We start from the raw sequence: 17,078 nt of genomic DNA on the forward strand, positions 1-17,078 counted from the left end.
CTTTGAAATGATTGCACACAAAGTTTCAAGACAATTAACCCCTTATTGCCCAAATCGGAGCAAACTGAAGCAGGCTAACGGTTTAACACACTAAAGCACGATGCCACAGTCTCTGCTGTGGCCCTACCTTCCTTGGGGATTACTTTTGGACGAAAATAAGCCTCCCTGGAGTCCTCCTGCAATCTCTGGACTCTACACATGAAGCTGCATGAAGCTGTCTTGCAAAAGAACTGCGCAACTGAGGCGCGAAAATGAGGCCCCCTCCCTCTTCACTCCGGAGTTGAGGGGCCTTCCTAAGCCAAATTAGGTGTCTAAAAATATGCCAGGCGTATTAAAACCCCAAAAAGTGTTCCAAACATAAAAAACACTTGTGCAAATATGAGATTATAGTAATAAAATAATCGATTTAGCCCATAACAGTGTCCACCAGTATTTAAGCCCTTTAATTAAGCCATCCTTCTATACCGAGTCTCAGAATATGGCTTACCTTCCCACATGGGGATTTCTGTCAGTCTTCTAGCATTACCAAGTCTTGTTAGAAAAAAACAGAATTTATGTTTACCTGATAAATTTCTGTCTCCTACGGTGTGTCCGGTCCACGGCTTCATCCTTACTTGTGGGATATTCTCAATCCCTACAGGAAGTGGCAAAGAGAGCACACAGCAGAGCTGTCCATATAGCTCCCCTCAGGCTCCGCCCCCCAGTCATTCGACCGACGGTTAGGAGAAAAAGGAGAACCATAGGGTGCAGTGGTGACTGTAGTCTACAAAAATAAAATTTAAACCTGACCAAATGCCAGGGCGGGCCGTGGACTGGATACACCGTAGGAGAAAGAAATTTATCAGGTAAACATAAATTCTGTTTTCTCCTACATTGGTGTATCCGGTCCACGGCTTCATCCTTACTTGTGGGAACCAATACCAAAGCTTTAGGACACGGATGAAGGGAGGGAACAAGTCAGGTAACCTAAACGGAAGGCACCACTACTTGTAAAACCTTTCTCCCAAAAATAGCCTCCGAAGAAGCAAAAGTATCGAATTTGTAAAATTTGGCAAATGTATGCAGTGAAGACCAAGTCGCTGCCTTACAAATCTGTTCAACAGAAGCCTCATTCTTGAAAGCCCATGTGGAAGCCACAGCTCTAGTAGAGTGAGCTGTAATTCATTCAGGAGGCTGCCTTCCAGCAGTCTCATAAGCCAACCGGATCATGCTTTTCAGCCAGAAAGACAGAGAGGTTGCAGTCGCCTTTTGAACTCTCCTCTTGCCAGAATAGACGACAAATAAGGACGATGTTTGTCTGACGTCTTTAGTTGCTTTTAGATAAAACTTCAAAACACGAACCACATCAAGATTGTGTAACAGACGTTCCTTGTTAGAAACTGGATTAGGACACAGAGAAGGAACAACTATTTCCTGGTTAATATTCTTATTGGAAACCACTTTTGGAAGAAAACCAGGTTTGGTACGTAAAACGACCTCATGTGTATGAAACACCAGATAGGGTGAATTACACGGCAAAGCAGACAATTCAGAAACTCTTCTAGCAGAAGAAATAGCAACCAAAAACAGAACTTTCCAAGATAGTAACTTAATATCTATGGAATGTAGAGGTTCAAACGGAACCCCTTGAAGAACTGAAAGAACTAAATTTAGACTCCATGGAGGAGCCACAGGTCTGTAGACAAGCTTGATTCTGACTAAAGCCTGTACGAACGCCTGAACATCTGGCACGGCTGCCAGACGCTTGTGCAACAAAACAGACAGAGCAGATATCTGTCCTTTAAGGGAACTAGCTGACAGACCTTTCTCCAATCCTTCTTGGAGAAAAGATAGTATCCTTGGAATCCTAATCTTACTCCATGAGTAACCCTTGGAATCGCACCAGCAAAGATATTTCCGCCATATTTTACGGTAAATTTTCCTGGTGACATGCTTTCTAGCCTGAATCAGAGTATCTATAACTGATTCCGAAAATCCACGCATGGCTAGAATCAAGCGTTCAATCTCCAAGCAGTCAGTTGCAGAGAAACTAGGTTTGGATGTTCGAATGGACCTTGGATTAGAAGGTCCTGCCTCAAAGGTAGCTTCCATGGTGGAACCGATGACATATTCACCAGGTCTGCATACCGAAGCCTTCTCCTGTTTGATCCTGGCTACTAGCCGTGGGAGAAGAGGAAACAGTGGAAAGACATAAGCTAGATTGAAACTACCAAGGCGCCACTAAGGCATCTATCAATGTCGCCTTGGGATCCCTGGACCCGTAACGTGGAACTTTGGAGTTCTGACGTGACGCCATCAGATCCAGATCTGGAAGGCCCCATAGTTGAGTTAACTGGGCAAAAACCTCCGGGTGGAGTTCCCACTCCCCCGGATGGAAAGTCTGACGACTCAGATAATCCGCTTCCCAGTTGTCCACTCCTGGGATGTGAATTGCTGATAGATGGCAGGAGTGATCCTCTGCCCATTTGATGATCTTGGATACCTCCCTCATCGCCAGGGAACTCTTTGTTCCTCCCTGATGATTGATGTACGCTACAGTCATGTTGTCCGACTGAAATCTGATGAATTTGGCCTCCGCTAGTTGAGGCCAGGCCTGGAGCGCATTGAATATTGCTCTCAATTCCAAAATGTTTATCGGGAGAAGAGATTCTTCCCGAGACCAGAGACCCTGAGCTTTCAGGGACTCCCAGACCGCACCCCAGCCTAAGAGGCTGGCGTCGGTCGTGACAATGATCCACTCTGGTCTGCGGAAACTCATTCCCTGAGACAGGTGATCCTGAGACAACCACAAGAGGAGTGAGTCTCTGGTTTTCTGATCCATTTGTATCTGGGGAGACAAGTCTGCATAATCCCCATTCCACTGTTTGAGCATGCACAGTTGCAGTGGTCTTAAATGAATTCGAGCAAAGGGAGCCACGTCCATTGCCGCAACCATTAGTCCTATTACCTCCATGCACTGAGCTATGGAAGGTTGAGGAATGGATTGAAGAACTCGACAAGTGTTCAAAAGTTTTAATTTCCTGACCTCTGTCAGAAAGATTTTCATTTCTACCGAGTCTATTATTGTTCCCAGGAAGGGAACCCTTGTGAACGGGGACAGAGAACTTTTTTCCATGTTCACCTTCCACCCGTGAGACCTTACAAAGGCTAGAACAATGTCCGTATGAGCCTTTGCTTTGTGAAAGGACGACGCTTGTATTAAGATGTCATCTAGGTAAGGTGCTATTGCAATGCCCCTTGGCCTTAGCACCGCTAGAAGGGACCCTAGCACCTTTGTGAAAATTCTGGGGGCAGTGGCCAATCCGAAGGGAAGAGCTACGAACTGGTAATGTTTGTCCAGAAAGGCGAACCTTAGGAACTGATGGTGATCTTTGTGGATAGGAATATGCAGGTACGCATCCTTTAAGTTCACGGTAGTCATATATTGACCCTCCTGGATCATTGGCAAAATTGTCCGAATGGTTTCCATTTTGAATGATGGAACTCTGAGGAATTTGTTTAGGATTTTTAAATCCAGAATTGGCCTGAAAGTTCCTTCCTTTTTGGGAACTACAAACAGGTTTGAGTAAAAACCCAGTCCTTGTTCTGCTGTTGGACCTGGGTGTATCACTCCAATTTTTAAAAGGTCTTCTACGCAATGTAAGAATGCCTGTCTCTTTATCTGGTCTAAAGATAAGCGAGACATGTGGAACCTTCCCTTTGGAGGAAGGTCCTTGAATTCTAGAAGATACCTCTGAGAGACAATTTCTAGTGCCCAGGGGTCCGGAACATCTCTTGCCCAAGCCTGAGCAAAGAGAGAAAGTCTGCCCCCTACTAGATCCGGTCCCGGATCGGGGGCTACCCCTTCATGCTGTCTTGGTAGCAGCAGCAGGCTTCTTGGCCGGTTTACCCTTGTTCCAGCCTTGCAATGGTTTCCATGCTGGTTTGGGCTGGGATGCGTTACCCTCTTGCCTAGTGGCTGTAGAGGTAGAAGCCGGTCCGTTCCTGAAATTGCGAAAGGAACGAAAATTAGACTTAACACCACATACTCTTTACCAACCCCGTGGAGATGCTACTAGTTAGAGCGGCAAAGAGAATGACTGGGGGGGCGGAGCCTGAGGTGAGCTATATGGACAGCTCTGCTGTGTGCTCTCTGCCACTTCCTGTAGGGATTGAGAATATCCCACAAGTAAGGATGAAGCCGTGGACCGGATACACCAATGTAGGAGAAAAGTGACTGAGCATACCCTAAGCAGTTAAGCCTGCAAACCGGTACTCAACAGTCCTATTTGGGAACAGCAATGGATTTTAGTTACAACATGCTAAAAAAATTTTCCTCTCAGCAGAAATCTTCATCACTTTCTGCCTCAGAGTAAATAGTACAAACCGGCACTATTTTAAAATAAAAAACTCTTGATTGAAGAAATAAAAACTACAAATCTAACACCACATACTCTTTACCCTCCCGTGGAGATGCTACTTGTTAGAGCGGCAAAGAGAATGACTGGGGGGGCGGAGCCTGAGGAGCTATATGGACAGCTCTGCTGTGTGCTCTCTTTGCCACTTCCTGTAGGGATTGAGAATATCCCACAAGTAAGGATGAAGCCGTGGACTGGATACACCATGTAAGAGAAAAGATGACTGAACATACCTTATAGCAGTTAAGTCTGCAAACTGTTCCCCCCAACTGAAGTTTTCTGGTACTCCTCAGTCCTATGTGGGAACAGCAGTGGATTTTAGTTACAACATGCTAAAATCATTTTCTTCTCAGCAGAATTCTTCATCACTTTCTGCTAGAGAGTAAATAGTACAAACCGGCACTATTTAAAAATAACAAACTTTTGATTGAAGATATAAAAACTACAAATCTAACACCACATTCACTTTACCCTCCTGTGGAGATGCTACTTGTTAGAGCGGCAAAGAGAATGACTGGGGGGCGGAGCCAGAGGGGGAGCTATATGGACAGCTCTGCTGTGTGTTCTCTTTGCCACTTCCTGTAGGGAATGAGAATATCCCACAAGTAAGGATGAAGCCGTGGACTGGATACACCTTGCAAGAGAAATATAAGTTTAACACATATATTTAGAACTTTACATATAAAGTGCCCAACCATAGCTTAGAGTGTCATTAATAGAAATAAGACTTACTTACCCTAAAACACTCATCTACATATAATAGATAGCCAAACCAGTACTGAAACGAGAATCAGTAGAGGTAATGGTATATAAGAGTATATCGTCGATCTGAAAAGGGAGGTAGGAGAAGAAATCTCTACGACCGATAACAGAGAACCTATGAAATAGATCCCCTAGAGGAAGACCATGGTAATCAAATAGGCAATACTCTTCACATCCCTCTGACATTCACTGCACTCTGAGAGGAAAACCAGGCTTCAGCCTGCTGCGAAGCGCATATCAACGTAGAAATCTAGCACAAACTTACTTCACCACCTCCATGGGAGGCAAAGTTTGTAAAACTGAATTGTGGGTGTGGTGAGGGGTGTATTTATAGGCATTTTGAGGTTTGGGAAACTTTGCCCCTCCTGGTAGGAATGTATATCCCATACGTCACTAGCTCATGGACTCTTGCCAATTACATGAAAGAAACAGAATTTATGTTTACCTGATAAATTACTTTCTCCAACGGTGTGTCCGGTCCACGGCGTCATCCTTACTTGTGGGATATTCTCCTCCCCAACAGGAAATGGCAAAGAGCCCAGCAAAGCTGGTCACATGATCCCTCCTAGGCTCCGCCTTCCCCAGTCATTCGACCGACGTAAAGGAGGAATATTTGCATAGGAGAAACCATATGATACCGTGGTGACTGTAGTTAAAGAAAATAAATTATCAGACCTGAATAAAAAAAACCAGGGCGGGCCGTGGACCGGACACACCATTGGAGAAAGTAATTTATCAGGTAAACATAAATTCTGTTTTCTCCAACATAGGTGTGTCCGGTCCACGGCGTCATCCTTACTTGTGGGAACCAATACCAAAGCTTTAGGACACGGATGAAGGGAGGGAGCAAATCAGGTCACCTAGATGGAAGGCACCACGGCTTGCAAAACCTTTCTCCCAAAAATAGCCTCAGAAGAAGCAAAAGTATCAAACTTGTAAAATTTAGTAAAAGTGTGCAGTGAAGACCAAGTCGCTGCCTTACATATCTGATCAACAGAAGCCTCGTTCTTGAAGGCCCATGTGGAAGCCACAGCCCTAGTGGAATGAGCTGTGATTCTTTCAGGAGGCTGCCGTCCGGCAGTCTCGTAAGCCAATCTGATGATGCTTTTAATCCAAAAAGAGAGAGAGGTAGAAGTTGCTTTTTGACCTCTCCTTTTACCAGAATAAACAACAAACAAGGAAGATGTTTGTCTAAAATCCTTTGTAGCATCTAAATAGAATTTTAGAGCACGAACAACATCCAAATTGTGCAACAAACGTTCCTTCTTTGAAACTGGATTCGGACACAAAGAAGGCACGACTATCTCCTGGTTAATGTTTTTGTTAGAAACAACTTTCGGAAGAAAACCAGGTTTAGTACGTAAAACCACCTTATCTGCATGGAACACCAGATAAGGAGGAGAACACTGCAGAGCAGATAATTCTGAAACTCTTCTAGCAGAAGAAATTGCAACCAAAAACAAAACTTTCCAAGATAATAACTTAATATCAACGGAATGTAAGGGTTCAAACGGAACCCCCTGAAGAACTGAAAGAACTAAATTGAGACTCCAAGGAGGAGTCAAAGGTTTGTAAACAGGCTTGATTCTAACCAGAGCCTGAACAAAGGCTTGAACATCTGGCACAGCTGCCAGTTTTTTGTGAAGTAACACAGACAAGGCAGAAATCTGTCCCTTCAAGGAACTAGCAGATAATCCTTTCTCCAAACCTTCTTGAAGGAAGGATAGAATCTTAGGAATTTTTACCTTGTCCCAAGGGAATCCTTTAGATTCACACCAACAGATATATTTTTTCCATATTTTGTGGTAAATTTTTCTAGTTACAGGCTTTCTGGCCTGAACAAGAGTATCAATGACAGAATCTGAGAACCCTCGCTTTGATAAGATCAAGCGTTCAATCTCCAAGCAGTCAGTTGGAGTGAGACCAGATTCGGATGTTCGAACGGACCTTGAACAAGAAGGTCTCGTCTCAAAGGTAGCTTCCATGGTGGAGCCGATGACATATTCACCAGGTCTGCATACCAAGTCCTGCGTGGCCACGCAGGAGCTATCAAGATCACTGATGCTCTCTCCTGATTGATCCTGGCTACCAGCCTGGGGATGAGAGGAAACGGCGGGAATACATAAGCTAGTTTGAAGGTCTAAGGTGCTACTAGTGCATCTACTAGAGTCGCCTTGGGATCCCTGGATCTGGACCCAAGCAAGGAACCTTGAAGTTCTGACGAGAGGCCATCAGATCCATGTCTGGAATGCCCCACAATTGAGTGATTTGGGCAAAGATTTCTGGATGGAGTTCCCACTCCCCCGGATGAAATGTCTGACGACTCAGAAAATCCGCTTCCCAATTTTCCACTCCTGGGATGTGGATTGCAGACAAGTGGCAGGAGTGAGTCTCCGCCCATTGAATGATTTTGGTCACTTCTTCCATCGCCAGGGAACTCCTTGTTCCCCCTTGATGGTTGATGTACGCAACAGTCGTCATGTTGTCTGATTGAAACCGTATGAACTTGGCCTTTGCTAGCTGAGGCCAAGCCTTGAGAGCATTGAGTATCGCTCTCAGTTCCAGAATATTTATCGGTAGAAGAGATTCTTCCCGAGACCAAAGACCCTGAGCTTTCAGGGGTCCCCAGACCGCGCCCCAGCCCACCAGACTGGCGTCGGTAGTGACAATGACCCACTCTGGTCTGCGGAAGCTCATCCCCTGTGACAGGTTGTCCAGGGACAGCCACCAACGGAGTGAGTCTCTGGTCCTCTGATTTACTTGTATCGTCGGAGACAAGTCTGTATAGTCCCCATTCCACTGACTGAGCATGCACAGTTGTAATGGTCTTAGATGAATGCGTGCAAAAGGAACTATGTCCATTGCCGCTACCATCAAACCTATTACTTCCATGCACTGCGCTATGGAAGGAAGAGGAACAGAATGAAGTATTTGACAAGAGTTCAGAAGTTTTGATTTTCTGTCCTCTGTCAGAAAAATCCTCATTTCTAAGGAGTCTATTATTGTTCCCAAGAAGGGAACCCTTGTTGACGGAGACAGAGAACTTTTTTCTGCGTTCACTTTCCACCCGTGAGATCTGAGAAAGGCCAGGACAATGTCCGTGTGAGCCTTTGCTTGAGGAAGGGACGACGCTTGAATCAGAATGTCGTCCAAGTAAGGTACTACTGCAATGCCCCTTGGTCTTAGCACCGCTAGAAGGGACCCTAGTACCTTTGTGAAAATCCTTGGAGCAGTGGCTAATCCGAACGGAAGTGCCACAAACTGGTAATGCTTGTCCAGGAATGCGAACCTTAGGAACCGATGATGATGTTCCTTGTGGATAGGAATATGTAGATACGCATCCTTTAAATCCACCGTGGTCATGAATTGACCTTCCTGGATGGAAGGAAGAATAGTTCGAATGGTTTCCATTTTGAACGATGGAACCTTGAGAAACTTGTTTAGGATCTTGAGATCTAAGATTGGTCTGAATGTTCCCTCTTTTTTGGGAACTACGAACAGATTGGAGTAGAACCCCATCCCTTGTTCTCCTAATGGAACAGGATGAATCACTCCCATTTTTAACAGGTCTACACAATGTAAGAATGCCTGTTTTTTTTTATGTGGTCTGAAGACAATTGAGACCTGTGGAACCTCCCCCTTGGGGGAAGCCCCTTGAATTCCAGAAGATAACCTTGGGAGACTATTTCTAGCGCCCAAGGATCCAGAACATCTCTTGCCCAAGCCTGAGCGAAGAGAGAGAGTCTGCCCCCCACCAGATCCGGTCCCGGATCGGGGGCCAACATCTCATGCTGTCTTGGTAGCAGTGGCAGGTTTCTTGGCCTGCTTTCCTTTGTTCCAGCCTTGCATTGGTCTCCAGGCTGGCTTGGCTTGAGAAGTATTACCCTCTTGCTTAGAGGACGTAGCACTTGGGGCTGGTCCGTTTCTGCGAAAGGGACGAAAATTAGGTTTATTTTTGGCCTTGAAAGACCTGTCCTGAGGAAGGGCGTGGCCCTTGCCCCCAGTGATATCAGAGATAATCTCTTTCAAGTCAGGGCCAAACAGCGTTTTCCCCTTGAAAGGAATGTTAAGCAATTTGTTCTTGGAAGACGCATCCGCTGACCAAGATTTTAACCAAAGCGCTCTGCGCGCCACAATAGCAAAACCAGAATTTTTCGCCGCTAACCTAGCCAATTGCAAAGTGGCGTCTAGGGTGAAAGAATTAGCCAATTTGAGAGCACGAATTCTGTCCATAATCTCCTCATAAGAAGAAGAATTATTATTGATCGCCTTTTCTAGCTCATCGAACCAGAAACACGCGGCTGTAGTGACAGGAACAATGCATGAAATTGGTTGTAGAAGGTAACCTTGCTGAACAAACATCTTTTTAAGCAAACCTAATTTTTTATCCATAGGATCTTTGAAAGCACAACTATCTTCTATGGGTATAGTGGTGCGTTTGTTTAGAGTGGAAACCGCCCCCTCGACCTTGGGGACTGTCTGCCATAAGTCCTTTCTGGGGTCGACCATAGGAAACAATTGTTTAAATATGGGGGGAGGGACGAAAGGTATACCGGGCCTTTCCCATTCTTTATTTACAATGTCCGCCACCCGCTTGGGTATAGGAAAAGCTTCGGGGGGCCCCGGGACCTCTAGGAACTTGTCCATTTTACATAGTTTCTCTGGGATGACCAAATTCTCACAATCATCCAGAGTGGATAACACCTCCTTAAGCAGAGCGCGGAGATGTTCCAATTTAAATTTAAATGTAATCACATCAGGTTCAGCTTGTTGAGAAATTTTCCCTGAATCTGAAATTTCTCCCTCAGACAAAACCTCCCTGGCCCCCTCAGACTGGTGTAGGGGCCCTTCAGAACCAATATCATCAGCGTCCTCATGCTCTTCAGTATTTTCTAAAACAGAGCAGTCGCGCTTTCGCTGATAAGTGGGCATTTTGGCTAAAATGTTTTTGATAGAATTATCCATTACAGCCGTTAATTGTTGCATAGTAAGGAGTATTGGCGCGCTAGATGTACTAGGGGCCTCCTGTGTGGGCAAGACTGGTGTAGACGAAGGAGGGGATGATGCAGTACCATGCTTACTCCCCTCACATGAGGAATCATCTTGGGCATCATTTTCTCTAAATTTTGTGTCACATAAATCACATCTATTTAAATGAGAAGGAACCTTGGCTTCCCCACATTCAGAACACAGTCTATCTGGTAGTTCAGACATGTTAAACAGGCAAAAACTTGATAACAAAGTACAAAAAACGTTTTAAAATAAACCGTTACTGTCACTTTAAATTTTAAACTGAACACACTTTATTACTGCAATTGCGAAAAAGTATGAAGGAATTGTTCAAAATTCACCAAAATTTCACCACAGTGTCTTAAAGCCTTAAAAGTATTGCACACCAAATTTGGAAGCTTTAACCCTTAAAATAACGGAACCGGAGCCGTTTTTATATTTAACCCCTTTACAGTCCCTGGTATCTGCTTTGCTGAGACCCAACCAAGCCCAAAGTGGAATACGATACCAAATGACGCCTTCAGAAAGTCTTTTCTATGTATCAGAGCTCCTCACACATGCATCTGCATGTCATGCTTCTCAAAAACAAGTGCGCAATACAGGCGCGAAAATGAGACTCTGCCTATGATTAGGGAAAGCCCCTAGAGAATAAGGTGTCCAATACAGTGCCTGCCGGTTATTTTACATAATTCCCAAGATTAAAATAATTCCTCAAGGCTATGGAGTATAAAATATAAATCGATTTAGCCCAGAAAATGTCTACAGTCTTAGAAAGCCCTTGTGAAGCCCTTTTTTTCTTTCTGTAATAAAAATGGCTTACCGGATCCCATAGGGAAAATGACAGCTTCCAGCATTACATCGTCTTGTTAGAATGTGTCATACCTCAAGCAGCAAAAGTCTGCTCACTGTTCCCCCAACTGAAGTTAATTCCTCTCAACAGTCCTGTGTGGAACAGCCATCGATTTTAGTAACGGTTGCTAAAATCATTTTCCTCTTACAAACAGAAATCTTCATCTCTTTTCTGTTTCAGAGTAAATAGTACATACCAGCACTATTTTAAAATAACAAACTCTTGATTGAATAATAAAAACTACAGTTAAACACCAAAAAACTCTAAGCCATCTCCGTGGAGATGTTGCCTGTACAACGGCAAAGAGAATGACTGGGGAAGGCGGAGCCTAGGAGGGATCATGTGACCAGCTTTGCTGGGCTCTTTGCCATTTCCTATTGGGGAGGAGAATATCCCACAAGTAAGGATGACGCCGTGGACCGGACACACCTATGTTGGAGAAAAGCTCTTTATTTCTCAAAAAAACGGCACCTTTATACTCCCAATGGCTGGGGCACTCACCACCTCCTAGACCCAAACATATACAGAGAAATAGAGTCTACTCCGACAGCCAGCTCGGTCAGGAAAGAGGAAATGAAAGCAAGGCCACACCTGCTCACATGGTGCGCAAGGCAGGAACGCACCTATGAGAAAAAGCGCGCCACGCTACAAGCTGCACAGCACTCAAAGTGAAAGTAAAAACGTGTGCGTTCAGCCACATAAACATTATATGAGCTCAATAAAATCTCACACAAAGCATCACATTTGATTAATCCTCACTGTTCAATAATCCTGTGACGAAAGGCAAAGAATGACTAGGGGGATGGGGGAAGTGGGAGAGGTATTTAAGCCTTTGGCTGGGGTGTCTTTACCTCCTACTGGTGGCCAGGTTCAGTATTTCCCAACAGTAAGGAATGATGTTGTGGACTCTCCTTATATTAAGAAGGAAACATAACATTACTAATGTCTAACAGCCACTGCATTTGTAAAATTTGAGCAATCTAAAATTTATAAATCTTATGGTTTACTAGTCTAAAAGAGGCTTCATACACGATTACATTTAATATTTTATATTGCATTAGGAAAGAATATCTAGCATAATGTGAAATTGGAAAGCTGATGGAAACAGGTGGTCCTTCAAAAGTAATTCTATATCTATTCAAAGCATCTAGTGTTTCTCACAATACCTGCCTACTACAGCAGAATTGAGCTATGAAATATAACTATAGTACGTTTCCACATAAACTTGTCCAATTCCAAATTAATTTAATATAAACACTATATAGCGATAATCTGGCTCCACCAAGTCACAATTAATAAATGCAATACCTAGTGTTTTCTCCTTGTTTCTAGCAATATTTTGGTCTTGTTGCACACCAGTTGAATCCAGCTTAGTCTCCTCTCTCCTTGGATCTCCCTCCTGGGAGGCTTTGTTCATGTAGTCTGATACAATTTCATCATCAATATTTGTGCTGTGCTCTTCCTCCAGACAGTTAGAGTTGGTTAACGTTTTACCATTCACTAAAGACCCTTGGAGTCTGCTTTTTAACAAGTCTGCATCATTATCATCAGCAATCTGGATTACTTTAGTCACATCCATTTCAATCTATAAAAAAAAAAAAAAAAAAAAAATTATATCTATATATATCTCTATCTCTCTCTATCTCTCTCTATCTCTCTCTATCTCTCTCTATCTCTCTCTATCTCTCTCTATCTCTCTCTATCTCTCTCTATCTCTCTCTATCTCTCTCTATCTCTCTCTATCTCTCTCTATATATATCTCTATCTCTATATATATATATATATCTATATATATATATATATATATTTTACAGAGGTGTGGAATTTTTTAAAAAAAAAAATCTACTGGTCCAAGGGACTAAAGCGGGAGCCCAATCTACTTGTCCCTGGTGACAATCTACTTGTCCTGATTTGCAAAATAAAAAAAACACTATACAGGCCCTGTTCAGCAAACTTTTTTTTTTTTTTTTTAATTCAGACACAGAATGTAGTTATTTTGTAATAGATACAATTTACTGTAATCTATAATTGGGTATAGAAAATTAACTCTCAAAATGACTGTAAAGAAAAAAAAAAAAGATGTCATTGAAAAATTCAGATATGGCCTACTAGGAACAAATATATGCGACATTAGCCACATGAAGTCTTCAACATGACCTCCCAGCCTCAAGGACGGACTGGGACCAAAAATAGGCCCGGGCATTTAAAAGGCAAAGCAGCCCACTCTCCCCACCATTTCATATTTATAATAGAAAGGTCAAAATTGAAATATGCATGGGCGCATTTTTGCAATATACTTCCATTATCATTATTAAAAGTTATTACTGTTTTTCAGTGGCATACACACATACAGTACAATATTCAAGCTCAGACCTGGCGGTGGTGTGTGTTGTGTCCCTGTTGACTGAGGTGTGGGGTTTGAATACTGGTGCACAGGCCCTCAAACCATATGTGCGTATGCCACTAAAGACCGGTAATACATTTTACTAGAAGTATTTTTGCTACAATCAGCTATCTTGAAAAGCACATTTAACGGTCACAAATAGGCATCTTGAAATAAAAACAGAATTTATGTTTACCTGATAAATTTCTTTCTCCAACGGTGTGTCCGGTCCACGGCGTCATCCTTACTTGTGGGATATTCTCTTCCCCAACAGGAAATGGCAAAGAGCCCAGCAAAGCTGGTCACATGATCCCTCCTAGGCTCCGCCTACCCCAGTCATTCGACCGACGTTAAGGAGGAATATTTGCATAGGAGAAACCATATGGTACCGTGGTGACTGTAGTTAAAGAAAATAAAATATCAGACCTGATTAAAAAAACCAGGGCGGGCCGTGGACCGGACACACCGTTGGAGAAAGAAATTTATCAGGTAAACATAAATTCTGTTTTCTCCAACATAGGTGTGTCCGGTCCACGGCGTCATCCTTACTTGTGGGAACCAATACCAAAGCTTTAGGACACGGATGAAGGGAGGGAGCAAATCAGGTCACCTAAATGGAAGGCACCACGGCTTGCAAAACCTTTCTCCCAAAAATAGCCTCAGAAGAAGCAAAAGTATCAAACTTGTAAAATTTGGTAAAAGTGTGCAGTGAAGACCAAGTCGCTGCCCTACATATCTGATCAACAGAAGCCTCGTTCTTGAAGGCCCATGTGGAAGCCACAGCCCTAGTGGAATGAGCTGTGATTCTTTCGGGAGGCTGCCGTCCGGCAGTCTCGTAAGCCAATCTGATGATGCTTTTAATCCAAAAAGAGAGAGAGGTAGAAGTTGCTTTTTGACCTCTCCTTTTACCTGAATAAACAACAAACAAGGAAGATGTTTGTCTAAAATCCTTTGTAGCATCTAAATAGAATTTTAGAGCGCGAACAACATCCAAATTGTGCAACAAACGTTCCTTCTTTGAAACTGGTTTTGGACACAGAGAAGGTACGATAATCTCCTGGTTAATGTTTTTGTTAGAAACAACTTTTGGAAGAAAACCAGGTTTAGTACGTAAAACCACCTTATCTGCATGGAACACCAGATAAGGAGGAGAACACTGCAGAGCAGATAATTCTGAGACTCTTCTAGCAGAAGAAATCGCAACTAAAAACAAAACTTTCCAAGATAATAACTTAATATCAACGGAATGTAAGGGTTCAAACGGAACCCCCTGAAGAACTGAAAGAACTAAATTGAGACTCCAAGGAGGAGTCAAAGGTTTGTAAACAGGCTTGATTCTAACCAGAGCCTGAACAAAGGCTTGAACATCTGGCACAGCTGCCAGCTTTTTGTGAAGTAATACCGACAAGGCAGAAATCTGTCCCTTCAGGGAACTTGCAGATAATCCTTTTTCCAATCCTTCTTGAAGGAAGGATAGAATCCTAGGAATCTTAACCTTGTCCCAAGGGAATCCTTTAGATTCACACCAACAGATATATTTTTTCCAAATTTTATGGTAAATCTTTCTAGTCACAGGCTTTCTGGCCTGAACAAGAGTATCGATAACAGAATCTGAGAATCCTCGCTTCGATAAAATCAAGCGTTCAATCTCCAAGCAGTCAGCTGGAGTGAAACCAGATTCGGATGTTCGAACGGACCCTGAACAAGAAGGTCTCGTCTCAAAGGTAGCTTCCAAGGTGGAGCCGATGACATATTCACCAGATCTGCATACCAAGTCCTGCGTGGCCACGCAGGAGCTATCAAGATCACCGACGCCCTCTCCTGCTTCCGGATGGAGTTCCCACTCCCCCGGATGCAATGTCTGCCGACTCAGAAAATCCGCTTCCCAATTTTCCACTCCTGGGATGTGGATAGCAGACAGGTGGCAGGAGTGAGACTCCGCCCAAAGAATAATTTTGGTTACTTCTTCCATCGCTAGGGAACTCCTTGTTCCCCCCTGATGGTTGATGTACGCAACAGTCGTCATGTTGTCTGATTGAAACCGTATGAACCTGGTCCTCGCAAGCTGGGGCCAGGCCTGGAGAGCATTGAATATCGCTCTCAGTTCCAGAATATTTATCGGTAGAAGAGATTGAATAATGAAAAACTACAGTTAAACACTAAAAAACTCTAAGCCATCTCCGTGGAGATGTTGCCTGTACAACGGCAAAGAGAATGACTGGGGTAGGCGGAGCCTAGGAGGGATCATGTGACCAGCTTTGCTGGGCTCTTTGCCATTTCCTGTTGGGGAAGAGAATATCCCACAAGTAAGGATGACGCCGTGGACCGGACACACCTATGTTGGAGAAACACACTTCTTTCATTGTGTACGGTACATGCAACTATTTTAAAATAGGTGTATATAAATAAGTATAACTGTATATAATACAGATGCAAAAAAAAATTAGATAGTGGGGAATGGTTGTGATTTAAAATAATTATCTGGAGGCATGATGACAGAACAAAGGATCTTTAGCTTCAGATTTTTTTTTTACTCACAACCATTCTTAAAGGGACAGTCAACACCAGAATTATTGTTGTTTAAAAGATAGATAATCCCTTAAAGGGACAGTCTACACCAGAATTTTTATTGTTTTAAATGATAATCCCTTTATTACCCATTTCCCAGTTTTGCATAACCAACACAGTTATAATAATATACTTTTAACCTCTGTGATTATCTTGTATCTAAGCCTCTGCAAACTGCCCCTTTTTCCAGTTCTTTTGACAGACTTGCAGTCTAGTCCCAGATTACTTCACGTGCACGTGCACAGTGATATCTATATGAAATATGTGAACTAACACCCTCTAGTGGTGAAAAACTGTTAAAATGCAATCTGAAAGAGGTGGGCTTCAAGGTCTAAGAAATTAGCATATGAACCTCCTAGGTTAAGCTTTCAACTAAGAATACCAAGAGAACAAAGCAAAAACAAAATTTATGCTTACCTGATAAATTCCTTTCTCCTGTAGTGTGGTCAGTCCACGGGTCATCATTACTTCTGGGATATTAACTCCTCCCCAACAGGAAGTGCAAGAGGATCACCCAGCAGAGCTGCTATATAGCTCCTCCCCTCTACGTCACACCCAGTCATTCGACCGAGAACCAACGAGAAAGGAGAAGCCAAAGGGTGCAGTGGTGACTGGAGTATAATTTAAAAATTTAGACCTGCCATAAAAAAACAGGGCGGGCCGTGGACTGACCACACTACAGGAGAAAGGAATTTATCAGGTAAGCATAAATTTTGTTTTCTCCTGTTAAGTGTGGTCAGTCCACGGGTCATCATTACTTCTGGGATACCAATACCAAAGCTAAAGTACACGGATGACGGGAGGGACAGGCAGGCTCTTTATACGGAAGGAACCACTGCCTGAAGAACCTTTCTCCCAAAAACAGCCTCCGAAGAAGCAAAAGTGTCAAATTTGTAAAATTTGGAAAAAGTATGAAGAGAAGACCAAGTTGCAGCCTTGCAAATCTGTTCAACAGAAGCCTCATTCTTAAAGGCCCAAGTGGAAGCCACAGCTCTAGTAGAATGAGCTGTAATTCTTTCAGGAGGCTGCTGTCCAGCAGTCTCATAGGCTAAACGTATTATGCTACGAAGCCAAAAAGAGAGAGGTAGCAGAAGCTTTTTGACCTCTC

At 43.3% G+C, this 17,078-nt stretch overlaps 1 protein-coding gene across 1 annotated transcript in view; it reads right to left on the reverse strand.

The window, feature by feature from the left end:
- Window positions 1–17,078, reverse strand: part of TXLNG (taxilin gamma) — a gene marked incomplete in the record, with an annotated part of 389,260 nt that overhangs the window by 272,796 nt on the left and 99,386 nt on the right. The window contains 1 exon segment of the mRNA XM_053707401.1: window positions 12,328–12,604. Coding sequence (XP_053563376.1) covers window positions 12,328–12,604 — 277 coding nt within the window.

Source organism: Bombina bombina, chromosome 3 (genome assembly GCF_027579735.1).
Source record: "Bombina bombina isolate aBomBom1 chromosome 3, aBomBom1.pri, whole genome shotgun sequence".
Classification (NCBI taxonomy): domain Eukaryota; kingdom Metazoa; phylum Chordata; class Amphibia; order Anura; family Bombinatoridae; genus Bombina; species Bombina bombina.